Source organism: Cyprinodon tularosa, unplaced genomic scaffold (genome assembly GCF_016077235.1).
Source record: "Cyprinodon tularosa strain WSP-4 unplaced genomic scaffold, ASM1607723v1 ctg1124, whole genome shotgun sequence".
Classification (NCBI taxonomy): domain Eukaryota; kingdom Metazoa; phylum Chordata; class Actinopteri; order Cyprinodontiformes; family Cyprinodontidae; genus Cyprinodon; species Cyprinodon tularosa.
The window spans coordinates 91,966-118,987 of NW_024037921.1; the positions used below are offsets into that span (position 1 = coordinate 91,966).

Below are 27,022 nucleotides of genomic sequence, written 5' to 3' on the forward strand. Positions count from 1 at the left end.
TTTTAAATCAAACACTATTCACAGCAGTAAAACAGTTATGTTTGTATGACCAAGGTTACAGCAGATGTGTGTCTTATTTACCTTCCTCTGCTCCCTATTGTTAAATAATGAAGTTAGGTTCCTCTGAAAGCGGCTGCGCCTCAAAACTTCCCTTTCGGTTCTTTTCCTGGTAGCAAGTTATCTACTACTCTTAACTCAAACTGGGTAAAATCATATAAAAAAAGGACTATAAAACAGGAGTAAAAAAGTAACAGAGTTTATTCCAGTTCAGGTGGTTAAAGGACAGAGAAATTGCTTGGAGTTGGCACAGCTGTGGGCTCAAAAAACATCAGCGAGCGTCCGGCAAAGATTAGATTAGATTAGATGAGCTTTATTGATCTCACAGCGGAGAAATTCACTTGTCTCATATTGGCATACAAGTCAAAGAAGGTGCAAACAAGGAGGAAAAGGTGCATTAAAAATAGACAATAAACAATATATATATACAGTATATCCAGGGATATTCAGTATATCAAGGTAAATAAGGATTAAGGTGCAAGTGTACCTGTATCGCACACAATGAAAAACAAAATAAAAATAAGATTGAGCCCCGAACAAGGTCATCTCCTCCTTCTTATACCTCATGAGCCTATGTGTTGCAGCAGGTGAATGCTTTGCTGTCCGTATCAGAAACTGACACGCCATCAATGCCCTGACCTGTATGCGACTTGCTTCTATGCCCAAGAATTACAGATAGCTCCCCTTTATCAGTCCGGCTCCAAGATGTGCCCATATCCTGTATATTTTTAAAGACACAAAGGCTGTCCTGATAAGATGACCTCCGTACACACAGTGACATCCACAATGTGAAGGAAGGCCTTCTACTCTGTCTAATCTGGCTAACAGAATAACAATGCACATGATGTATAAAGAATAAACCTAACACTATGAAGGTTTCATTCCACATGTTTGTCCTCATAAACATCTGCTAATTCTAAACAGGCTTTGGCAATAAAAGGAAACTTTGGATAATCTGCACTAAGTTTGATTAGATTTAAAACTGTCATGTCACTGTGTCATGTCAATAAGTTATTTAAACTAAAATATTTTTTATCATATTTTTTTATGGCGGATATTATTTATAGATTTAAAAAAAACAATGTAAGTACAGATAGTGCATAGGACAAAAAGCCTGATTTCAAGGAAGAATCAAAGTTTAATAATCTTGATTTTAACTCACTATACTAAATAATTTCCTTGAATAGAGAAAATAGTACACCTTAATTTGTCAATAAGTGAAGAACTATTCTATGAATATTGAAATGGAATTCCTTCCTAAATTGACGCTAAGACATTATATTAAACGTACCTTGCTGATCAGCATGACAGATAGGTGGTCTGAAGGGGGTGGGGGGTGGGGGCGCAGGGCTGCTCTAAATGCATCTTTGATGTTAGAGTGAACCAGGTCTAAAGGGTTCTGTCCCCAAGTTGCAAAGTCCACATGTTGGTAAAAATGAAGAACAGGCTTCAAATTGGCCTGTTTAAAACCCCCATGCAATGAGGAAACCACCCTCAGTGTACAGATTGAAGTTCAGAGATAGTCTGAACACTCATGGCCTCTTCATATGACATTTAAACTATCCAAAAATAATTGAGGATATGAACTAGATACCACGTTAGCACTATTAAAAATCTGCCAACACACTCATAATTCATGCAAGTGTTCCTGAAGAACTGCGCAGCTGTTCGAAGCTGACACCCCTCCTAAGTGAAAAAAATTATGTTAGCACTGGGAGGCACATACACAGCAGTGATGCTAACAACAGTGAACTCTCTAGGCAGATACAAAGGTCTGCAGTTAACAGTGAAAAGCTTTATGTCCGGAGAGCAGAAGCTGGTGACCGATCCATGGAGGATGCAGCCTTTAAAATTAAACAAACCCGCTGTCAGTGAAAAGGATGGTCAACCTGATCTTAGCCAAAGATGTCACTACAACTTTGGATGAAGACACCAAATATGATTGGTGAGTGTGGCCATTTCTATTGTTGGACCTCATAAAATATGTTAATAACATGTCAGGACTGGAAACTACTTAGTTAGAAGTTGTTGTTGGGTTGTAAATGCATTTTTATATTTCATATTGTTAATTTTTCAAGCAGCAATATTAACTCTCTTCATTTAACCCATCCCCTTGGGGGGCAGTGGGCTGCCATTGTGTGGCGCCCAGGGAGCAGTTTGGGGGTTAAACTGGAATTTGTCTTGATTTTATCTAAAGCTCGGACCCACATGCAGTGAAGCCAAACAGAAAGACACAGAGTAAAAGTTTCAACGGGTTTTATTGAAGAGTATTTTGAGTTTGGTGCAGAGTTCCCCCGAACTCTGCTCTGCCGGGAAACTGGAAGACGAGGGGAAGACAGACCGTTAGATTCAGGCTCAGTGGGGAATTGGAGTTGTTAATCTTGAAGGAGAGGATTTGTTGCCACTCACGTTTCCAGGGAAGAAGAGACGTAGACTCCAGTCTGTGTGTTGGTCTTCCAAAGTTTGTTTAATTCGGTGGAGGGTGGAACAGGGTTTATCCAGAACTCGGACGGAGTGGAATAATGCAGCCGCTGGTTGCAACCCAGATTTCCTGTGTTACTTGAACGGGTCGTGGTGGAGAGGACTTCCTTACTCAGAGAGTGATCTCAGCGTGCTCAAAGGTGGTTGGATCCAAATCTCCTGTTTGGAATCCGTCGCTCAGTGTAAGACTCAGTTGATCCCACTTGGGAGAAGGCGGTCCGAAAAGGTCCAGTTTGCAGGAAGGGTTTTGGCCAAAAGGCAAAGAACAAACAAAGACTCATGGAGAAACAAGCGCTCAGTAAAACTCAATGTGAACTCAGCTTGGCGAGAGGACAAAAACTCAAAATGCAAAACTCAGATTAGACTCAGCATAAACAAGGCTGGGCTATAGTACCCCAAACTGGCAAACACTCTGGCGTCGAAGTAATGGCAACCAGCAGCTTAAGAGCAGTCATGTAATGGTTTCTGCACTGATTCTGGCCTGATCACTGAGTCCTCGCACCTGCTCTGCTCCACTCATCTTCAATCAGCTCTGACTGGAGTCACCTGCTTCCAGCACTTTAAAAGCCCCATCAGATCTGTCCTCTGTGCCAGATTATCTCAAGCCAACCAGCTACGAATAATCCAGCATCAAGGAAGAACCTGACCGCCTATCTGTTTCCGACCCGATCTGCCCCCCGACTCCGAGCCTGCCCGAACCGTTTGAATCTGCCTGCCTGCTTCCCCCTCTCTGGATCCCTGACTCTGAAAAGCTCCGCCTGACTGCCTGCCTCTCCGTCCTGGATAAAACCGTCTCTGTCTCATTACAGAATAATCTGGCCAACATGGATCCATCTCCAGACGATCAGTGGCGTGCTGGCGTGGAGAGATCTATTTCTCAGTTAGAGGCTGGCGTCAGTGAGATCCTCTCTCATCTCCGCGACCAGGCTCCTCCAGCCGCCTCACTTCCGCAGGCGTCAGCACCTGTCACCGCATCACGCTCACCGCAGCTGTCAGAACCACGCCTGACCCCGCCCGAACTGTTTAGGGGCGATCCGGACCAATGCCGAGCCTTCCTCACACAGTGTGAGATCCAGTTTGAGTTACAGCCATCCGCATACCCCTCTGAACGCTCCAGGGTTGCATATGTAATTTCCCTGCTGACCGGTAAGGTAAGATTGTGGGGAGCTTCTGAATGGCAAAATGACTCTGATATCTGCCACTCATATGACGATTTCTCCCAGGAGATGATCAGGGTTTTCAGCCCCGTGCTACCATGCCGTGAATCCACTAGGGGGCTCCTAACCCTCAGGCAGGGTGATAAGTCAGTTTCTGAGTATATCATTGACTTTCATCTCTTAGCAGCTGAGAGCCGCTGGAATGAGCATGCCCTGATGGATGTTTTTATTACTGGACTAAATGAAAAAATTAAGGATGAACTTGCCACCCGGGATTTCCCACGGTCACTAAAGGACTTGGAGGATCTGGCAACCCGGATTGACCTTCGACTTATGGAACGTCGAAGGGAGCGCCGAGCTGCTAACCAGTTTCTCCCCAGGTCGTTCTCTACTCCAGCAGAGGCTTCACCCCTCCCAAGCGCAGCTGATCCTGAACCCATGCAATTGGGCAGGAGCAAGCTGTCTACTGAGGAGCGTCTTCGCAGGCGTAAATTAAACCTCTGCCTGTACTGTGGAGCCGTGGGTCACTACATTGGCACCTGTCCAGTAAAAGCCAAGGCTCAGTAGGGGGGGGGAGATCCCTCCTGAGCCGCACTACACTCTCTGTCTCCCCAGACCTCTTGCTTCCTGCTACCTTGACCGTTTCAGCCATAGCACATAACCTGTCTGTTCTTATTGATTCTGGGGCAGACACTGAATTCATGGACGAGGGGTTCGCCAGAAGTCTGAACATTGGACTCCTCCCGGGCCCGTCACCTCACAGCGTCCTCGCCCTGGATGGCCACCGGTTGAACCACTCCCACCTCGTCACGGAGCCGGTGGAACTGCTAGTCGGAGGTAACCATAGAGAGACTTTGACCTTCATAATCATTGACTCCCCTCAGGTTCCTGTTGTCCTGGGTGTCACCTGGCTCCGGAGACACAATCCCCTGATTGACTGGAGAAGAGTGGAAGTCATGGGTTGGGCTCCCTCCTGTTCTCAGTCCTGTTTGTTGTCTGCCCAACCTCTTTTAATTGCAGAGAATGAGGTGGAGGAGGTTTACCCTGACCTTTCTAAGGTCCCCGCAGACTACCATGATCTAAAAGAGGTTTTTAATAAGTCCAGAGCCACAGCTCTACCGCCTCACCGCCCATTTGACTGCAGCATTGAACTGCTTCCGGGAACAACCCCTCCTAGGGGTCGACTCTACTCTCTGTCCATACCAGAGTCCCAGGCAATGCAGAAATACATTAATGAGTCACTCAGGGCAGGGATAATTCGTCCTTCTTCATCCCCTGCTGGTGCTGGGTTTTTTTTTTGTGGGGAAAAAGGATGGGTCCCTCAGACCTTGCATTGACTATAGGGGGCTCAACGAGGTGTCTGTTAAGAACCGTTATCCACTTCCCCTTATGAACTCGGCCTTCGACCAGATCCAGAGGGCCAAGATCTTCACTAAATTGGATCTGCGGAACGCTTACCATCTGGTCCGCATTAGGGAGGGTGACGAGTGGAAGACTGCCTTTAACACTCCCTCTGGCCACTATGAATATCTGGTCATGCCTTTTGGCCTAACAAATGCCCCAGCAGTTTTTCAGAACCTCGTTAATGAGGTTCTCCGTGACATGATTGGGCAGTTTGTTTTTGTCTACATTGACGATGTTCTAATCTATTCTGAAAACCTCTCAGCCCATAGGGAACATGTCCGTGCTGTCTTACTTCGCCTTCTCCAAAACCAGCTGTTCGTTAAAGCAGAGAAGTGTGAATTTCATGTCACATCCATGACCTTCCTTGGCTTCATGGTTTCCCCAGGCCAGATTTCTATGGACCCAGCCAAGGTCCGGGCTGTCACTGAGTGGCCTATTCCTTCAGACAGAAAGCAACTCCAGAGGTTTTTGGGGTTTGCTAATTTCTACCGCCGTTTCATCCGTGGGTTCAGTCAGGTATGTGCTCCCCTTCATGCCCTAACCTCTAACAAAGTTAAGTTCCTCTGGAATAACCAGGCTGACAGGGCGTTTAAGCAGCTCAAATCCCTGTTCACATCAGCTCCAGTTTTGGTCTCCCCTGACCCTGATAAGCAGTTCATTGTGGAGGTGGATGCTTCCAGCTCTGGAGTCGGGGCTATCCTCAGTCAGAGAGCCAGTGACGGCCGCATTCACCCCTGTGCATTTTTCTCCAGAAAACTGTCTAGCTCTGAGCGCAATTATGATGTGGGAAACCGGGAACTCTTGGCAGTTAAGTTGGCCTTGGAGGAGTGGAGACACTGGCTAGAGGGGTCTAAGCTCCCCTTCCTGGTCTGGACTGACCACAAGAATCTGGAGTATCTCAGGACTGCAAAGAGACTTAACCCCAGGCAAGCCAGGTGGGCCCTGTTTTTTGGTCGTTTTGACTTCTCCCTATCTTACAGGCCGGGGTCCAAGAACAGGAAACCAGACGCCCTGTCCAGGATGTTCGAGACCGGGGAGGAGTTTTCCAAGGAGGCTCAGGAGTACATCCTCCCTGACACCGTTAGGTGTGCAGTCACGAGGCTCGACCTGGAGGGGGAGGTTAAGAAATCTCTCGAGGGAGTACAGATTCCCGAGGCCTGCCCCGGGGACAGGCTTTATGTCAAAGACTCTCTGATAAATAAAGTCCTTAACGTCTGTCATTGCTCTCGTCTGTATTGTCATCCTGGTTTCACTAAGTCAGTCAGAATCATCAGGTCCCAGTTTTGGTGGCCCACTTTGACTCGGGACGTTAAGGAGTTTGTTGCTGCCTGCCCTCAATGCAACCAGGCCAAGGTCTCCAGGCGACCTCCGTCCGGTCTGCTCCGCTCTCTCCCCGTTCCTTCTCGGCCATGGTCTAGCATTTCCATGGACTTTGTCACAGGTTTACCAGTTTCTGAGGGTCACTCTGTCATCTTAACCATTGTTGACAGATTTTCTAAAATGGTCCATCTGGTCCCTCTACCTAAGCTCCCCACTGCCAAGGAGATGGGCACAATCCTGGCTAAGGAGGTCTTCCGTCTGCACGGACTGCCAGCTGACATAGTGTCCGACAGAGGTCCTCAGTTTGTGGCCCGTTACTGGCAGGAGTTCTGCTCCTTGTTAGGGGTAACTGTTAATCTGTCGTCCGGTTTCCATCCTCAGACTGATGGTCAGACAGAGAGGATGAACCAAGAGGTTGAGACAAAACTTCGACTCCTCTGTGAGTCCGACCCCACTAGGTGGGTGCAGAACCTACCCTGGGTGGAACACGCCATCAACTCCACTCCCTCCAGCTCCACCGGCCTCTCACCCTTCTATGTGGTGTACGGTTTTCAACCACCAGTTTTTTCTGTCGAGGAGAAGGAGTCGAGAGTACCGTCAGCCCGTCTGTCTGCCCTTAGATGTCTGCGTGCTTGGAGGAGGGCAAAGAGAGCCATCATCAAGTCATCCCAGGTCCAGGCTCGAAATGCCAATCGCCGGCGGTCTCCAGCTCCATGTTACCAACCTGGAGACCGGGTCTGGCTCTCCACCAAGGACCTACCTTTAAAAGTGGATTGCAAGAAACTGGCACCCCGATTCATTGGGCCCTTCCCCATCTCCAAGGTGGTCAATCCAGTGGCTGTCCGGCTTCGCCTCCCTCAGACGATGAGAATTCACCCCACATTCCACGTCTCCCGTGTCAGGCCGGTCAGAGACTCAAGGTTTGTGCCCGCTGCCGGACCCCCACCTCCCCCCCGTCTGATCGATGGGGGTCCTGCCTATTCAGTTAGGCGCATTCTCAGATCCAGGAGGAGGGGCAGGGGCATCCAGTATCTGGTGGATTGGGAGGGTTATGGACCCGAGGAGCGATCCTGGATCCCTTCCCGCTTCGTCCTGGACAAAACCTTGATCCGGGATTTCCACAGGGCCCATCCTGATCAGCCCAAAAGGGCATCTGGAATCCGCCCTTGAGGGGGGGGTTCTGCAATGGTTTCTGTACTGATTCTGGCCTGATCACTGAGTCCTCGCACCTGCTCTGCTCCACTCATCTGCAATCAGCTCTGACTGGAGTCACCTGCTTCCAGCACTTTAAAAGCCCCATCAGATCTGTCCTCTGTGCCAGATTATCTCAAGCCAACCAGCTACGAATAATCCAGCATCAAGGAAGAACCTGACCGCCTATCTGTTTCCGACCCGATCTGCCCCCCGACTCCGAGCCTGCCCGAACCGTTTGAATCTGCCTGCCTGCTTCCCCCTCTCTGGATCCCTGACTCTGAAAAGCTCCGCCTGACTGCCTGCCTCTCCGTCCTGGATAAAACCGTCTCTGTCTCATTACAAGTCAACAGCTTGCAGGAGTGTGAGGAGGCGAACCGGAGCCAGGCGCCTCCTGGTGGTGGAAGGGAGAAACACAAAATGGTAAATGGTAAATGGCATGTACTTATATAGCGCCTTAATTCAAGTCAGTAGACTTGACCAAAGCGCTTTGCACTACAATCATTCACCCATTCACACACACACTGATGGTGGCAAGTTACATTGTAGCCACAGCTGCCCTGGGGCTCACTGACAGAAGCGGGGCTGCCATACACTGGCGCCACCGGGCCCTCTGACCACCATCAGTAGACAATGCAGGTGAAGTGTCTTGCCCAAGGACACAACGACACTGAAAGTTGGAGTCAGGGCGTGAACCGTCAATCCTTCGATTTCAGGGCAAACTCCTACATCCAACGGCACTGTCGCCAAAAGACAAGACAAACAGACGAACACAAAACACTGGGATCCTGACAGAATTTCTCTCCTGTTCAGAGAACTGCTCATCAGAGGAAACCTCTTTTTTTCCAACATAATCCTGCAGGCGGTCTGGAAAAATAAACACAGAAGAAAGACTTTGAATTGTAGGTTAAAGAAAGGACACTTCACTTTAACCATCCATGTGTTGATCAAGCTGCATATAACCAGAATATAACTACATTTCCCAGCATTCACTGCAGCTCTGACATCACATCACAGGTTATAAAGGACCACGCAATGCTGCGCTGTTGTCTAGAAAGGCTTCGACCTCCACTTTGTCATCAAAGCTTGTTTAAACTACTCTACAGTGACATATTTTAGTTGAATGGTTCAGGGTGTAGCCCACCTTTCCCCCATAGACTGCTGGAGGTAGGCACCATCCCCACTTAGAGCGTGATGGATAAGCCAAAGAAAATGGATGGAATTTTTTTGGATTAAAATGTCTTTTTTCATTTTCTCTTATATATCTTTGTAGTTTTTATTTTTTTATTTCAGTTTTGTATTCTTTCAGTTTCAATTTTTTTAAAGTAAAATAAAATGGTTTTGAACAAACGTTATGACCCCAATGTAGCTTCATAAATGTCCATCTAGCTTTGGGGAAAGGTGTGGAGGTGTTCAACTCTACAGACCAGATGCACATACATGTCAGGGAAAGATACCTATGAAGCCTCATTAAGATCAGTCCATTAACTCAAGGATACTGTCAGATTTATTCAATGATGATTATAAAGTTAATGTATGTGCATATGGAACTTTGAATAAATGAGATGTTTCACTCAGTTTACTGCAAACTGTCATGCAACAGTGGTACAAAATTGCTGATGTTTGTACAAGGATAATCACAGTTATCGGGAAACTACTCTATTCTGTGATTCAATCAGAGGATTGTTTTGTCCTATGACCTGATCAATTGCCTTGTCAGAAGAACACTCTATTCTGTAACCCACCCCATGTGTTATGATCTGCTAATAAAAAGGCTTTGCAGAAGAAGTCAGCCAGAGAGCAGATGTAGCTGAACGTGGCTCTGTCCTTCTGCAGAAGCCAAAAATCCCTCTTCTTTGTTTACATTTCTGTATTTTTCTATACTTGTAGACTTGCGTACTTGTGAAAGAAGGCTCAGAGGAAACAAAGTCTTGAAATATAAGAGTTGAAAATATTAATTGAATTCAAGGTGTTTTCAGGTGAGAAAGTAGACCTATAAACTTCACCCATCAGTCAATCAAGAATGAGCCAACTTTAAAATTACTTTTGGAGGTTTCAAAGCAGCGTAGTCCCACCAACAGGCCACTTTGGCTACATGTTAGCCAAGTGGTTGGAGTGTTTACTCGCTATCATCAGCTTGATGGCAGTCATATCTGTTATTTCCCGCTACCTGCTAGCTGTTTGTAGCAGCTGAAAGTGAGTGATGAAACATTTAAACATATCTGGTTGATAACTGCTATCCCAGTTTCTAAAATATGGTTTCTCTTGAAATCTGATTTATTAAATGAATGTAAGTCTCTACCTCATGCTGCATTCAGACGAAATGACTTGACTGTCAGGGGCTCCTGGTTTACATGCAAACACTATGGTTAGCGAGCGTCCAGGGGCTTTGAGGGGTCCTGAGGCCTGTTTAACCTGTTCAGCTGATTGACTTGATTTGTGATAATTACATTGATTTATGTTGCCTTACAGAAACTTGGCTGCAGCAAGAGGATTATGTTAACCAAAATGACGCAACTCTAGTTATTTAAAATTTCTTATACCCAGAAGTTTAGGGTGAGGAGGAGGAGGAGTTTTAACAATCTTTTAGTCTGACTTACTGATTACTCCAAAGGCAGTTAATACTTACAACTGTTTTGAACATTTAACCCATATTTTCCCTAATCAAAATTGCAAAGCAAGAAAATCTCTTCTTTTTGTAACTTTGTATCATCCACAAGGTCCTTACTCGGAATTTTTAGATGAGTTTTCAGAGTTCCTTTCTGATTTTTTATTAAATACTGACAGGGTCATCATAGTGGGAGATTTTAACATCCATGCTGATGTAACAGTGTTTAGTAGATCAGTGCTTGGCACCAATTCTTGTACTTTTGTTAATATTGGAAAACACCTCATATACTAAGTAAAAAGCTAAAATAATAAAGCTCTGTTGTAGTGTGCTGAGTGAAGCTGAGCTGTTGCACTGATTCCAACCCCAATATGTTCTCATTCAAGATATAAACTGCCTGATCACCCAGAAACTCCTTGTCTTCATTAAAAAAAAAAATCACACAACGCAGATTCGAGGGGCTACTTGGGCTGGCCTGGTACAGTGAAGTGAAGCAGAACCCAGTTACACTGACACTGAAGGTGATAGCTTAAGAGCAGCCTTTAATGCTAACTTAGATGCTATTGGCTTTGTTCAAAATGAGAATAGTCCCACACATTCTAATCTTCATACTTTGGAACTTGTACTGACATATGGCATAGAATGTGAAGCAGTAACAGTATTTCCTCACACCCCTGTCCTCTCTCACCACTTTTTATTAACCTTCAGGATTACTTTATTTACTTTTCCCTCTCTTCCCTCCATTAAGGACATTTCATACCAGCGCTGTGTGTCCTAACAACTTAATTTTTTTGTTGTTGTTATTATTCATTTGAAACATTGAAAACTTTGCCATCCACTAACTTTTTTTTTTTTTTTTTACTCCCTGCCCTTTAAACATGGACTCCCTGAATGGAGCCGCTCCTTTTGGAATTCAGACCTGGAGGAGGTGCCATCCCTCCCGTCAGCCCGCTGGAGAAATACAGGCTGCTACAAGCATCGATCTCCCCCCACCCCCCAACGCCCATACACTGTCACAGGAACCGGATGAAAATGATGAGTTAAAATATGGGGTAAACAAGACAAAAGGATTTTGATTTGCTCTGAACACCTGTGTGTGCAAGAACCATGAGAACAGAGACACTGGGGAATTTTTTTGGGGGGGGGAGAACAAGGAGGCTAAAAACATTTTTAAATTAATGAGTTATTGTTTTGGTTTGAGAAGTGGCTACCCTGCTTGGACTGAGGTGGGGGAGATCCAGGCCTGAAAGTGCCTGGACGCAGCAATCAGTAAAGGTTAAAGTGATCAACCATATATTTTATTTTATTTTCCTTTTCCATAGACTTCCAACTATGCAGGGAAAGGTTGATAACTTTCTCATTTAGATTCCTTTCTGCATCTTACAATGAAGAAAATGATTGCTGACACACTGACTTTCTTGACATGACTTATCTGTGGGAAAATGAGGGTGATAATGTACGTCCTGGTTGGCTTTGATGAAGGCTACGTTCACACTGCAGCCTTAAGTGACCCAAATATGATTTTTTTGCCCATATGCAACCTGGATCTGATCTTTTCATGGCAGTCTGAACAACACAGAACCAATTTTTTCCAATGCGACCCAGTCCACTTGGCTCTGTGGTCCTGAATCCGTTATGAATCGGATGTTTTCCAATGCGACCTGTGTTGGAACGTGTCATTAATACCTGACAAAGGCCACTATTCTGCGTCTTGCTATGCAGGAGCGGCAAAAAAAACAACCATGGTGGACGATGATGCAGAGAGCAGTATTTATGTTTAACCATATTGAAAAGATTGAGTTTTTGTGGTTAGAAAAGATCGCTAGATTCGCGTCGGCACTTCCATCCATGTTTATATCCGTAAACATAGAGCACGCTGGCCTGTGACGCCATTGCGTCCACTACTGCGCATGCGGGACACTTGCGTTGTATGACTGCAGTTCACACAGGAGATCACATACAAGTCGCACATATTTGGAAATATGAACGGAAAGGCAAAAAAAAAAAAAAAATCAGACTTCACAAAAAAATCGGAATTGAGCATCAAGGCCTGCAGTGTGAACATAGCCTACACGATGATTGTTTTAGAGTCAGTATAATAATTTCTGATCAAATTAGAACTAACCTTAAATATCTAAACCAAAAATCATCTTTTTAAAAGAAAAAAACTCAACAGCAACTACCTTTTCCTATGTAAGCTACAGGACTGGAAAACAAAACGTTTGTTATCAGGCCTGTGGTTGTTTAAAAACAGGATGGGTCTCGTTTTTTTCATTTCCTGCTGTCACCATGTTCCATAATGTTATTGAAGGACCTGGAGATGAAAACTTAGGCAAATCCAGAGAGAGAAAAGGGTCCAAACATGGTCTGATACAGTAGTAGTAAAATTGTGCACAGGTTTTAGTCACAAACCAAATTCTCTATTTCCACAGCAGCCACTCAGAGAGATTAGCTTCATCTCTGCATGATTTTGTGGTATGTTGCTTTGTCCCTGTGCCATGAATGTCTGAGGTTCTGACTAACCCCTGAAATCCCACATACTCCGTCAGTGCTGCGCTCCGGACCGCCTGCGCAAAGCAAAGCCTACAGTTCCTTGGAGATAGAATTAAATATGTTTATCATGGCATTTATGATTCTTTAATAAAAATGTTTATAAAAACAATTTCGTCAGACATATTATATCGCGATTTATTTGCGTGGAACTGATCATAAAGCCGTATGTTCAGAAAGGAAGCTCGAGGCGGAGAAAAAGTTAGAAAAAAATATATATATGTGTGTGTGTGTGTTTACATACATACCAGAGTCATGGAACTGTGCTTAAAGCTCCTTCATATTTCATGTACACTAATAACTTGTGTACATGGTACTTGTTGATGGCATTAAAATAATTTCTAATAGCATTAAAATAGCATTTAATTAGAGTCACTCATTCCTGTAACCCTGTGAACGCTTAATTTAATATGGAATATTTAAAAAAAAAATCCCACCATCATCCAGCATATGTTCAGTTTCTGCACAAATACTTTTTTTTTTTGTAGATTTTTGTAACGAGAATAACTAGGATTCTCTGTGGCAGCTTCCAAACTGTGGAATGCCCTCCCCCTTTCTATCAGACAGGCCCCTACACTCAGCTCTTTTAAAACCCTTTTAAAGACCCAATTTTTCTCTCAGGCCTTTGAGTGAGACTTCGACTTTATCTTAGTTGTCTTAATTTCCCTCTCTTACTTGGTTTTGTTTTTTCTTATTTTTTTATTTACTTATTTATTTATTTTTTTTTTACCTCTTACTGTTTTTTTTTATCTTTGAGTTTGTCTTGTGTTGTGGTGATAATTGTGTTTTATAATCTGCTCAAATAACCTGTACAGCGCTTTGATTTTAGCTTTGGCTGACTGAAAGCGCTTTATAAATAAAGTTGAGTTGAGATGCTTGGTTCCAGGTACTCAGATTTACTTTCATACAGAAAGCCCACACTCTTATCTTCAGGTTACACAGAGTACATGTCCGATTAAATAATACTACCTTAGCGACAGCATCTAGGTGTTACTTTATTGTATATCATGTACCATGTTTGTTGGCTGTGCTGTTCTTTTTACATCTCTTTGCAGGTGATGAAGCAGACTAAAAATTTTTTTATCATTATCTCCCTTTTATTTCCTCTTTCTTTCATCTTTTCTTCTTTTCTCCCTCTTCAGTTCTACCAACATTGCAGTGTCCATATAATCTGTAAAACTACCTGCCTAATTATAATAAAGCAATTTATATGCATACAGTAAATCAAGCGGAAAGTAAAATCTGTTGGGCTCTTCTAGTGTTCCTTAAGCAGTACCGTGAAGGAATGAGAGCTGAAAGAGAAAACACCAATAAAGATTGTTAATGACGTACATGAAACCATATACAGAAGCAATCTTTACAATCCATGTTTTATTCTGCTTGGTTCATCCATCTAGAAGTGAATACATTCATGGAAAACATCCAGTGCAGAAAACAATGCAATAAAATCTAGTTCTATAAAACAGACGATAGTTTCTCTAAATGACACCAGGTTATTTTAACATCTACAGAATCAGAAACAAAACTATAGGAAAAAAATCATAGAAAATGTTAACTGTTAAAGATCTTTAAAACATATCAACACAGATTGTAAATCTGACATTTAATGGAAAAAAATAACAAATATCTGTCCAAGGTCTGACTTTCGTTCCAAATTATCCATTCTAGTGCAAAGAAACACATTTAATCTTGATCCATTGATATTTTACAACAATGCACACTTTTTGGTAGACAAGTTTTAGTTGCAATTTGTAACTTTTACTTTTATCCCTATGGCCCAGAAATGGTTGAGTGAATATGTTTTTGTTGACAGTTTTATTTAAAAGATGTTAAAAAAAAAAAAAAAAAAAAAAAAATTGACAACAAAAAAACATGCACTTCTACAGGAGTGAAAGTCTTCTGTAATACATTAAGCCAAAAGGCTTTAAACCAAGTTATAGCAGATTCACATTCATCGGCAATATATCAGCAAAATATTAAATTCTAATAAAATAAGCAATTTGAACCTTGTTCAGCTCTTTAAACAAACATGTTTTCCGTGTGTTACAGCTTTTTATCAAGTGTAAAACATGGAAAAGGTCTCTCCTGTTCATTCCACGGGCGTTTAACTGATATGACTTCTTATGTGAATCAATAAAACTTTCTTTTTAGATCAGATTCATGAATGGATTTCTCACGAGTTGATCTTTGAGATGTCAAACTATCTTTTTGATTAAACTTTTGCCACACCTAGTTCAAGAGAAAGGCGTCTCACCTGTCTGATTTCTGATATGTTTATCAAGACTGCCTTTTTGGGTAAAGCTTTTTCCATAGGATCCACATTTGTAAGGCTTCTCACCTCTGTGTATTCTCATGTGAGAAGCCAAGCTAAGCTTTCGAATGAAACTATTGCCACAAAGAGTACAAGACAACGGCTTGTCACCTGTGTGAGATTTGAAGTGTTTAAGCTTTATCCAGAGGACACATGTTTGAAAGTCTTCTCTCCTGTGTGAATTCTCATGTGACAAATCATGCGCTGTTTGCTAGCAAGACCTTTGCCACAAAGAGTACAGGAAAATGGCTTCTCACCTGTGTGAATTCTCATGTGATTATTAAGATGCTGTTTTCTGATAAAGCTCTTTCCGCATGAGACACATTTGAAAGGCTTATCCCCTGTGTGAATCCTCATGTGTACATGAAGATAACCTTTATCGGTAAAGCTTTTTCCACATGAGACACATTTGAAAGGCTTCTCACCTGTGTGAATTATGATGTGTTTATCAAGAGCACATTTTTGGCTAAAGCTTTTTCCACAGGACTCACATTTAAATGGCTTCTCACCTGTATGAATTCTCATGTGAGAAGCCAGGATATGTTTGTTAGCAAGAGTTTTGCCACAAAGAGTACAGGTGAATGGTGTCTCACCTGTGTGAATTCTCATGTGAGAAGCCAGGATATGTTTGTTAGCAAGACTTTTGCCACAAAGAGTACAGGAGACCGTCTTCTCACATGTTTGAAATCTGATGTGTCTATCAAAACTACCTTTATGTCTAAAGCTTTTTCCACATGAAACACATTTGAAAGGCTTCTCACCTGTGTGAATTCTCATGTGAGAAGCCAGGATATGTTTGTTAGCAAGAGTTTTGCCACAAAGAGTACAGGTGAATGGCGTCTCACCTGTGTGAATTCTCATGTGAGAAGCCAGGATATGTTTGTTAGCAAGACTTTTGCCACAAAGAGTACAGGAGACCGTCTTCTCACATGTTTGAAATCTGATGTGTCTATCAAAACTACCTTTATGTCTAAAGCTTTTTCCACATGAAACACATTTGAAAGGCTTCTCACCTGTGTGAATTCTGATGTGTTTATCCAGAGCACATTTTTGGATAAAGTTTTTTCCACAGGACTCACATTTAAAACTTTTAGCTATGTGAGTTCTAAAGTGTCTATTAAGATAACCTTTATCTGTAAAGCTTTTTCCACAGGACTCACATTTGAAAGGCTTCTCACCTGTGTGAATTCTGATATGTCTATCAAGATCACTTTTTTGGCTGAAGCTTTTTCCACAGGATGCACATTTAAATGGCTTCTCACCTGTGTGAATTCTGATGTGTTTATTAAGAGCACATTTTTGGATAAAGCATTTTCCACAGGACTCACATTTAAATGGCTTCTCACCTCTGTGAATTCTCATGTGAATGGTCAGGTTATGTTTGCTAGCAAAACTTTTGCCACAAAGAGTACAGCAGAGCGTCTTCTCACATGTGTGAAATCTGATGTGTCTATCAAAAATACTTTTATGGGTAAAGCGTTTTCCAAAGGACTCACATTTAAAACTCTTAGCTATGTGAGTTCTGATGTGTTTATTAAGATAACCTTTATCGGTAAAGCTTTTTCCACAGGACTCACATTTGAAAGGCTTCTCACCTGTGTGAATTCTGATGTGATTATAAAGAGAGCGTTTTTCGGTAAAGCTTTTTCCACAGGACTCACATTTAAAAGGGTTCTCACCTGTGTGAATTCTAATGTGAATGGTCAGGCTATGTTTTCTAGCAAAACTTTTGCCACAAAGAGTACAGCAGAACGACTTCTCACCAGTGTGAATTCTGATGTGATTATTAAGATTTTCTTTTGTTGTAAAGCTTTTTCTACAGGACAAACATTCGAAAGGTTTCTCACCTGTGTGAGTTCTGATGTGTTTATTAAGATTTTCTTTTGTTGTAAAGCTTTTTCCACAGGACAAACATTCGAAAGGTTTTTCACCTGTGTGAGTTCTGATGTGTTTATCAAGATTTTCTTTTCTTGCAAAGCTTTTCCCACAGGACAAACATTCGAAAGGTTTTTCACCTGTGTGAGTTCTGATGTGTTGATCAAGATTTTCTTTTCTTGCAAAGCCTTTTCCACAGGACAAACATTCGAAAGGTTTTTCACCTGTGTGAATTCTCATGTGTTTAGCAAGACATTGTTTTCCGGTAAACCTTTTTCCACAAGACCAACATTTGTGAATCTTCCGACCTGTGTGAGTTCTAATGTGAACCATTAAATATTGTTTCTTCAGAAACCTTTTTCCACATCTCAAACATGGGAAAGGGTTCCTTTCTGTATCTCCAGTCTCAACAAGCTGCTCTTCATGCTTAATTATGGGGAGCTCCACGGTTTCCTCTTTTATCCAGGGCATTTCCTGCTCTTCTTTTATCTGCAGAAGTTCTGGTTCTGCTTGGTCCAAACTGGAATTCCTCTCCTGTGCAGAGAACTGCTGCTCAGGGAAAACCTCTTCTTTTCCAACATAATCCTGCAGGCAGTCTGGAAAATCAAACACAGGAGAAAGAATTTGAATTGCAGGTTAAAGAAAGGACACTTTACTTTAACCATCCATGTTTTGATCAAGCTGCATATAAATGGTAAATGGTAAATGGCATGTACTTATATAGCGCCTTTATTCAAGTTAGGAGACTTGACCAAAGCGCTTTACACTACATTAATTCACCCATTCACACACACACTCACACCCTGATGGTGGCAAGCTACATTGTAGCCACAGCTGCCCTGGGGCTCACTGACAGAAGCGGGGCTGCCATACACTGGCGCCACCGGGCCCTCTGACCACCATCAGTAGACAATGCAAGTGAAGTGTCTTGCCCAAGGACACAACGACACCGAAAGTCGGAGTAGGGGCTTGAACCGTCAACCCTTCGATTTCAGGGCAAACTCCTACATCCAACGCCATGTTCGCCCCAGAGTAGAACTACATTTCCCAGCATTCACTGCAGCTCTGACATCACATCACAGGTTAGAAAGGTCCAGGCAACGCTGCGCTGTCGTCTAGAAAGGCTTGGACCTCCACTTTGTCATCAAAGCTTGTTTAAACTACTTTACAGATATTTTTCAGTTGAATGGTTCAGGATGTAGCTTATGTTTACATTTCTGTAATTGTAAACTTGCATACTTTTGAAATTTCATCAACAGGGGTTAAAGTACTGTTACAGTCATAAGTATGTGATAAAAGATGGCTCAGTTATTAAATATAAACGTTAAAATTTATTTCAAGATGTTTTCAGGGGAGAAAGTAGACCCAGAAATTTCACCAGTCAGTCAATCAACAATGAGCCAACTTTAAAATGACTTTTGGAGGTTTCAAAGCAGCGTAGCCCCACCCACAGGCCACGGTGGCTACATGTTAGGTGGGTGGTTGGAGTGTTTACTCGCTATCATCAGCTTGATGGCAGTCATATCTGTTATTTCCCGCTACCTGCTAGCTGTTTGTAGCAGCTGAAAGTGAGCAATGAAACATTTCTACATATCTGGTTGATAACTGCATTACCAGATTATAGTGCGGTTTTCTCTCGAAATCTCAGATATGTTAAATTACTTTTAGTGTCTTATAAACTCTGATGCTAGAGTCTTTTCCTCATGCTGCATTGGGATAAAATTACTTTAGTGTCAGGGGCTCCTGGTTTACATGAAATTCTACCATTTAGGCCTGTTTCACCTCTTCGGCACATTGGGAGCTTTCAAGTGTTGACCTGCGTCCAAACTGTCAGACTGTTTTTCAGTTTGAGGCGAGTGTCAACCAATCAGATAAGGTGATCCTGTAATGGACTGGAAGACCATGACTGCATCAAAGCTGTGATCTCTCCTCCTGCAGAGCCGTCAGCATAAAACCAGACAAATTGGACAAGATGGAGGGGTCACACACCACTATGTTTATTGCATTGAAGGCAAAGACTTAACCTGGTCTTTAACTTTGGTTCTGGGGACACAATGTCTAGTGTGTTTTAGGTGTTCCCATACCTGAAATCACCTGGTAATCGGGGGTTAAGGGTGTTGCTCAGAGATCCAGAGTGGCAGTCTGTGGGAGTGGGTTTCGAACTCACAAGCCCCATGTCCTAACCACAGGGCCGCCACTCTTCCTTAACAAATGTGTTGTTGTAATTGAAAAGTTAAAATAACTGCCACAAAGGGTGGCATGAGTCTTAGCTTTAGCCTGTCTTGAGTCCTCAAGTGGTCCGAGGATGAAGTATCCTGACATAAAAGGCAGTTTGAGATGAGTTTATATGGTCCATGTTAAAGAGAACTCCAAGGTTATACTCAAAAACAGATCAATGTTTGCAAAGTCCACAGCCACAGGATACAGTTAATAAACTTAGGCCATCTTCCCTGAGATGGCCAGAGTTTGGGCATTAAATGTGAACCATTGCATTAAATGTGAACCAACAACCTTGTGTTAGCACAACTACAGAATGTTTCACACCACTAATGGTTAAAGAGCAGTGTAGGAGACTCATTTTTTTGTGTTATTTTGATATTTGAACTTATTTGAGACGCTTAATTTTTTTTTGTTTTGCAGTTACTTTACTATTAAGAGTTATTAGACATTATTCGTTATTAATTTGGGGGAATTATACTTAATTATTGTAGTTATTTGTAAGTTATGTCATTTAATCTTGGGTTTAAGGTTCCCTACACATGACAATGTGGGGTGTTGCTTGGGAAGTATTGTGAAGATAAGGGAGAGGGGCAAAATGTTTTACCTCTGTCACCCTGATTTTTTCTTATGTTTCTATTTTCTAAAGAGATTTTAAATGCACCAACTGTCTCCATAGATATCTTCCTTTTATGAATAAGTGTAAAAGATCTACTTTTTGAAAACCTTTGAGGGTGCAGTGAGTCAAGCCGGCTGCATTTAATAAAAAACAATATATTAAAAAAATATATATTTAGTCAACAAAGCCAAATCCAAATAGATTATTGGACAAAGAAAATAATTGACAAAATAATAGGGCCAAGTGGATCTTGAATTTTGTTTAAAAAAAAATTATTTGATGAATAAAAGGCAGAAGGTTATACCTTTATGGGCCTGTGGATCCCAGTGGATAGGGCTAAATTAAAAAAGTTATTTTTAAAGCCACCTAAACAAAATCGAGATCATTCCTTATTTCTACTTTTGTTAAATTTATTTTCTCTATATTACATCTTAAGTAAAAAAAAATAAAAATTTAACAACTTTGGTGGTCACAGCTCTGCTCTCTCCAACCGGTGCCGCTGTTTGCCAACACCTCAGTTCTATCTAGAAGCATTACGTGAGAGCTAGTGACAACATAAATCGACGATGAAAATTCATTCTAATTTTTCTCAGCCTGTTATTTATTTATTTTGGTCACATCTGAGACTCATCTGAGTTCAGAAAATTCCACTACACAGCACATTTTTGGCTCCATAAATTGGCTCTATTTCCTCTCGTGTCACGAGCTTCTGTTACTGTTGGTTCTTGTTTTGAGCGCGAGATGAAAATGGCACCGTCGATGAGTCTGAATCGAGGCGGGAGGCATCTGTTAGCTTGAAGACCGAAAGTATCCAAAGTATGGGAATACTTCCGGGCACCTGGTGATAGTGGTTTGCACACGCTGTAATACTGCGTTCACACCGGAGACGTGGGTATCAAAAATGCACAGACGCAGAAATCTGGACACTAGATTACACTGTGGTCAAGTTGCTTTAACGCTCTGAAGTCAACTCCTTCAAGTTATTTATTTTCAAAAAACAGAATTCATTGGTGAGGAGTAGGAGCAACTACTTTCAGTATGACTTAATGATTACTCCAAAGGCAGTTAATAATTAAAGGTCCAGACTCTGAATTTTTAGATGAGTTTTTAGAGTACCTACCTGATTTGGTGTTAAATACTGGCAGGGTCATCATAGTGGGGGATTTTACCATCCATAGCTTAAGAGCAGCCTTTATTGCTATCTTAGAATCTATTGGCTGTGTTCAAAATGTGAATAGTCCTACACAGTCTCATTTTCATATTTTAGACCTTGTGCTGACATATGGCATAGAATGTGAAGAAATAACAGTATTTCCTCACAACCCTGTCCTCTTTGACCATATTTTAATAACCTTCAGGATTACTTTAACAGAGTTCTCCTACCCCAAAAGAAGGTTTCACTTTAGCAGATCATTATCAGATAGTGTTAATGTTTAGTTTATTCCACTTCACAGGTTGATGATTTTGTTTATGGGGTTGCTAGTTCTGCAGTACTGCCTTAAAGGGGAAAGTAATTTTTTTTTTTTACATTGAGCCCTTGATTTTACGTTATTACATCAAGTTCTGCTCACCCATATGAGTTTTGTGTCATTTGGAGCTGTTCTGAAGATATTCCATTAGGTTATTTCCAAGTAACGTATTCCTAGGGGCAAAATACTTGAAGGCAAAACTGTTCATAATTTATCATTTATGGTACGCCAGCATTCATAATATGTAGTCGAATCACTGTCCCCTAGACATCTGCAGTTATATTTTTTATATTTATATGTTTTAAAAACAAAGCGCTGCGTGTTTGAAGTCACCCGTGCACGCCGGCTACCATTCATTCATTCTGTCCACTGAACTGCTGCTAGTTTAACGCACATGCCTGGAAGATGTCTAGTGCTAGTAATACAGATGTTCTCGCTCTCAAAATGGAATTGAACGATTCAGATTAGGTAGCCGAATGAATAGAAGGGGTAGAGGGTAGCCGCCTGTGGCCCGGGCTGCCTGTTACGACTCCAGTCCAGTACGCGGATGACGTCTTTTTTTTTTTTAAACATAAATATGCGGATGTCTGGGTGACAGTGATTCGCCTAAATGTTATGAATACTGCCGTACCATAAATGATAAATTGTGAGCTATTCAGTTTGTGCCTTCAAGGCATTGCTCATAGTTGATGGAAGTTGTGCTGCTTCCATCAACACCTTTGTTTATAGATGCTGGAGATCGGCCTGTTCTTCAGTGTAATCCTGTTTCTCTGACTGTGACTAACTGGATGTGCTGTCTTCATCCTCTGACATGGGAGCTAGCTCGAAGCTCGTCTGCCTGGCTGTGTGTTTCCTGGACGGGGCCGCCTTTTAGAGCTGCTTTTTCTATCTCTGCTTCTGTCTACTTGAACCCCAGTCGGCCTCAGCAGATGGCCGCTCACACTGAGCCTGGTTCTGCTGGAGGTTTCTTCCTGTTAAAGGGGAGTTTTTTCTCTCCACTGTCGCTACAAGTATGCTTAATGTGAGGGATTATATTTGAGTAAATTAGTTGATACACTCAAGTGGTTTTCCTTAGATAGAAAACTTGAATTAATTTGACTGTATGATCTGGTTGAACTGTAAAGTGCGTCGAGATGGCTTGTGTTGTGAATTGGCGCTATAGAAATAAATCGAATTGAAAACGTTACTTGGATATAACAAATTAATCGCAATATATTTGACGAAATTGTCTTTATATATATATATATATATATATATATATATATATATTTTTTTTTTTTTTTTTTTTTTTAATAAAGCATTTCAAATGCCACAAAAATCACATTTAATTAGTGCCAATTAAGGCCCTAATTTACAAAATAATTTAATGACTTAATTATAAGTAATGATTAGGGTTGTCACGATACTAAATTTTTCAACTCGATACCGATACTAAGGAAAATATTCGATACTCGATACCATTTTCGATACCACAAGGATAAAAACAAAGACTCCAAAATTCTACAGAAATATTTTCATTAATAAATAAAATACAATTAATAAATACAATAAAGGTTGTATGCTGTGCACAATATTAAGCAAGCTTGATAAAAAAACTTATAGAATTAAAATTAAGTGTTCCTTCCTTAGCTATGCTTTGCACACATAACAATGACACTAGCCAAACCGGTTAAGAAACAAACATAATTCTCAGCAGCTGCACCTGTTACAAAAAAAAAGTCTGAAACTGAAAAGTGCGTAGAATTATTCAATCACACAGTGTTCAGAAAGTGGATTTTTCACTATTCTGCACTTTAGATGAATGACTGCTTAGGTGCCACTGGTGGTGGCACTGTATCGATACTTTTAGAAACGAGTATTGTATCCGGATACAACATTTCAGTATCGATACTTTTTTGAGAATCGATACTTTTGACAACCCTAGTAAGGATCCGCGGAAACCCTGTTTTGCTGGTTTGAATTGGTTTGAATTTAATAATATAGCACATGTTTTCTTCAAACTAAGAAAGTCGGAGCAAAGAGGAAGAGCGGAGGATGTAGGCTTTGCTTTGAGCAGGAGGTCGGGAGCACAGCGGGGCGGAGCGGTGACAGAGGATGTGGGATTTCGGAGTCAGCGGTAGGGCTGGTTAAAAAAAATCGATTTTGAATCGATTCCTTTACATTTTTGCAAAATCGATGTCTAGGGAATGAGATCGATTAGTTTTATAGTGACGCGCTTGACATTCACATTCAAATTAGCAGGAAAGATGCACTCAAAATACTTCAAGCCAGACAGCTGCAAATATAGCTAATAGGTTGATTGAAAGCATTAACAGATGGGGCCTGACCAGCAAACACCCTGTTGTTGTTACAGACAACGCTGCACACATGGTTTGTGCAGTGGAGATAATACACTAATGCATGCCTGCTGTGTCTCCACTGTGTCACGCCTGCTTGCTCGAGTGAGGATTCACTTTTCACAAAAAAAGTTTGCAGTTTTGAGACAGTTTTGTTCAGATCTCAAGTTTAAATTGTCGGATTTCCAAGTTTGCACTTTGTGTTTAATATGACAGGAAAAAATAAAATACATGAGTATTCTGAAACACAGTTGAACAACTCTCATTATTGTAAAAACAGATTGAATCGAAATTAATCGATTTAGAACTGTATGAATCAAAATCGAATCGATTCATGACTTTGGCCAAAATACCCAGCCCTAGTCAGCGGGCTTTAGCCATGTTTTGAATCATTCATCCTCCAACAACTTTTCTTGAAAGTTACACTTTCCCATCTTGTCCTAAAATTAGCTTCGCTCTTTCACCACAGCACGAATATGCGACACAGACAGCACGTTGGATTATCAACGTGCTCATTATCACACTATCCTTCTAAACAAAACAATGTTTTTGTAGTCAACATAAATTCTGAAAAACAATGTTTTTGTTCCATCAAGTGTTTGTACTTTTCAATGCCTCCGGACGTTGAAATTAATGCTTTTTAATGCTATTTAAGGCCTTTTTAATTACTTATCTATTTAATTACTTTTAATGACTTTTAATGACCCGCGGAAACCCTGTGTATGATCTAGATCAGGTTATCTATGTGTACTACAGGGTTGGTGGCACTGTGGTAATCTATAGTGCATTTATTGGAGATTGTATGGTTAAAATAACAAATGAGAACATCTAAAAAAATAGAGTTTTGTAGTGTGACCCAGGTGAGGTAATATATATGTATACTACAAGTGTGGTGGCACTACAATAATCTATAGTGTAGTTATAGGTATGATCCGAACTCAACCAATTTCTTCAGATTACACTACCAAGGCCTGTTGACATCACACCTAAGTGCACATTTCTTAATGAAGCTCTAAAATTTCTACTTTAATAATGCATCTGCTAACCTCGTAAGCAGACGCTTTGCTTCTGTCAACTTCAAGGTAAACAGATACTTTTAGACTTTTTTCTTCTGGTTAATCAACTTTAACTAAATGTTTTGCTTTTAAGATGAGGGTGTTTCTGCCATTATTCTGCCAAATGATTCTACCCTACAAAATCTTCAGATGATTCTACTTTTTTCTGTTGTTTGAGGTTTCTGGATACTTCCTATCACATTTTCAAATGTCCCTCAGCTAATTTGTGCTTCTTTTCTTTCTTGCAGTTTCTTTAGCTAATTTTCTTTTTCATTCAGCAAAAAAGCATTCCCACTTTGATGTTTCTCCAAAACAGCTTTTTCTAGTTAATCTTACAGTTCCATGGAGTTTATTATTATTATTTTTTTTTTCTTAACAGTGACAGCACATGATTTATTGATTACTGGCTGCCATTTGGGTTCATACACCTTATTCATGATCCAACTGAAATATTTTTCAAGGTCAGTTTAAAGCTTTTCCAGTTCCTTAACTAGTTGGAAACTACATAGTGCATAATCCAGCTGCCACCACCAGTTGACCTAGAACACCAACTATAATGAGGCCCACATGCTAAAAAAGCCTTCCTAGGGCTCTTTGTTTCACAAAACAGATAAAGCTTTCTCAAATCCCAAAGGAGCTTTAAAGATTCTGCTGTTAGCTTGGATTATCTAATCCAGGTCTGAAGTGTCTGAGTGCTGAAGTTTTTAGAGTAGAGCAGAATAAAGACAGTTAAAGTGGAGAGAAAAGAGGTGGAACAGCCCTTTAGCTGAAGCAGAAGCTAGCTTTAGCTTAGCATGTTGATCTCCTCTAATGAGTTTTCCAATCAGCTGAGGCTCCAACCCTCAGTCTGCATCCTGAGGGAATCGTTTCTATCAGGTGTTTCCTACCTATCCGGTGTAAGATGCTCTGGGGGATCCTGGTGAAATCCAGCAGTCTGTGCTGATCGTCCATCTCCACTTTGGGCCTTTTCTCTCTTCCTTTAACCTCCGTCAATGTTTCTTCAGCAGGAGTTAACTGCTCGCTGATAAACTCTCCTTGAAGCTGGACTGAACACATTCTCCCTGCAAACACTCACACATCATCAGCCTCTCTACAAACACTCCACGGAGGAAGGAAGCTAACGCTGCTGCTGCTGCTGCTGCTGCTGCGGGACCCACAGTCTTCTTCTTCTTCTGTTCTATCATGGCGGATCGCAAGCAACTTTATGGTGCATACCGCCACCTACTGAGTGTGTAGCAACATTACAAATTCTAATTTTTTGTTTTGTATTCTGTAGATAAAAGGGTTTTGCTTTCTTTAATCTGTGAATATAATGTATTTTCCTTCATTTCCCAACATTCCTTTCAGACTCCATTCTTTGTCTGTTCTTCCAATTATTCTTCTCAGTTTCTCCCTTTCATGTTAATAACGTTTTATAATTCATCAGTAAATGTTTGTATGTGTTAGAGTTATGATTATAAAATTATGCTACATGTGTGTGCTGTGACTCAATCAAGAGGGTCGTAGACTTTTGTGACCTGCATCCTGCTATCCTGTGATTCAATCATTAGGTCATGAGGCAAAGTCACAGCATGCTGCTGTGATTCAATCAAGAGGAGCATTTTGTCCTATGACCCAATCAAGTGCCTTGTCAGAAGAACACTGTTCTGTAACCCAACCCATGTGTTATGATCTGCTAATAAAAGGCTTCTGCTGAGGAGACAGAGAGGGAGGGCAGATGTAGCTGAACGTGATTCTCTCCTCTTGGAGGAGCAAAAGAACCCTATTCTGTTGTGGACTCAGTTTCTTTTATCATGAACCTACAATTTTGAACATAACAGTATGACCAAGGTTACAGCAGATGTGTGTCTTATTTACCTTCCTCTGCTCCCTATTGTTAAATAATGAAGTTAGGTTCCTCTGAAAGCGGCTGCGCCTCAGAACTTCCCTTTCGGTTCTTTTCCTGGGAACAAGTTATCTACTACTCTTAACTCAAACTGGGTAAAATCATATAAAAAAGGACTATAAAACAGGAGTACAGAAGTTACAGAGTTTATTCCAGTTTAGGTGGTTAAAGGACAGAGAAATTGCTTGGAGTTGGCACAGCTGTGGGCTCAAAAAACATCAGCGAGCGTCCGGCAAAGATTAGATTAGATTAGATGAGCTTTATTGATCTCACAGCGGAGAAATTCACTTGTCTCATATTGGTATACAAGTCAAAGAAGGTGCAAACAAGGAGGAAAAGGTGCATTAAAAATAGACAATAAACAATATATATATACAGTATATCCAGGGATATGCAGTATATCAAGGTAAATAAGGATTAAGGTGCAAGTGTACCTGTATCGCACACAATGAAAAACAAAATAAAAATAAGATTGAGCCCCGAACAA

General features: G+C 41.4%; 1 protein-coding gene and 1 pseudogene across 3 annotated transcripts; both read right to left on the reverse strand.

The window, feature by feature from the left end:
• Positions 1 to 8,319: 8,319 nt before the first annotated feature.
• Positions 8,320 to 25,836, reverse strand: LOC119793860 (oocyte zinc finger protein XlCOF6-like). Of its 3 annotated transcripts, XM_038301153.1 has the most exons (3): positions 25,538 to 25,836; positions 16,093 to 17,550; positions 15,161 to 15,840 (listed from the first exon to the last, which is right to left on the reverse strand). In XM_038301153.1, the coding sequence occupies exons 1-3, from the start codon at positions 25,704 to 25,706 to the stop codon at positions 15,218 to 15,220; spliced, it is 2,250 nt and encodes a 749-aa protein (XP_038157081.1). In that variant the 5' UTR covers positions 25,707 to 25,836; the 3' UTR covers positions 15,161 to 15,217. The 3 variants fall into 3 exon arrangements, with proteins under 3 accessions (XP_038157088.1, XP_038157081.1, XP_038157074.1); XM_038301160.1 differs by lacking the exons at positions 15,161 to 15,840; positions 16,093 to 17,550 and adding an exon at positions 8,320 to 8,477 and having other exon boundaries at positions 25,538 to 25,824; XM_038301146.1 differs by having other exon boundaries at positions 15,161 to 17,550.
• LOC119793944 overlaps positions 14,920 to 27,022 on the reverse strand; it is a 30,154-nt pseudogene continuing 18,051 nt past the window's right edge.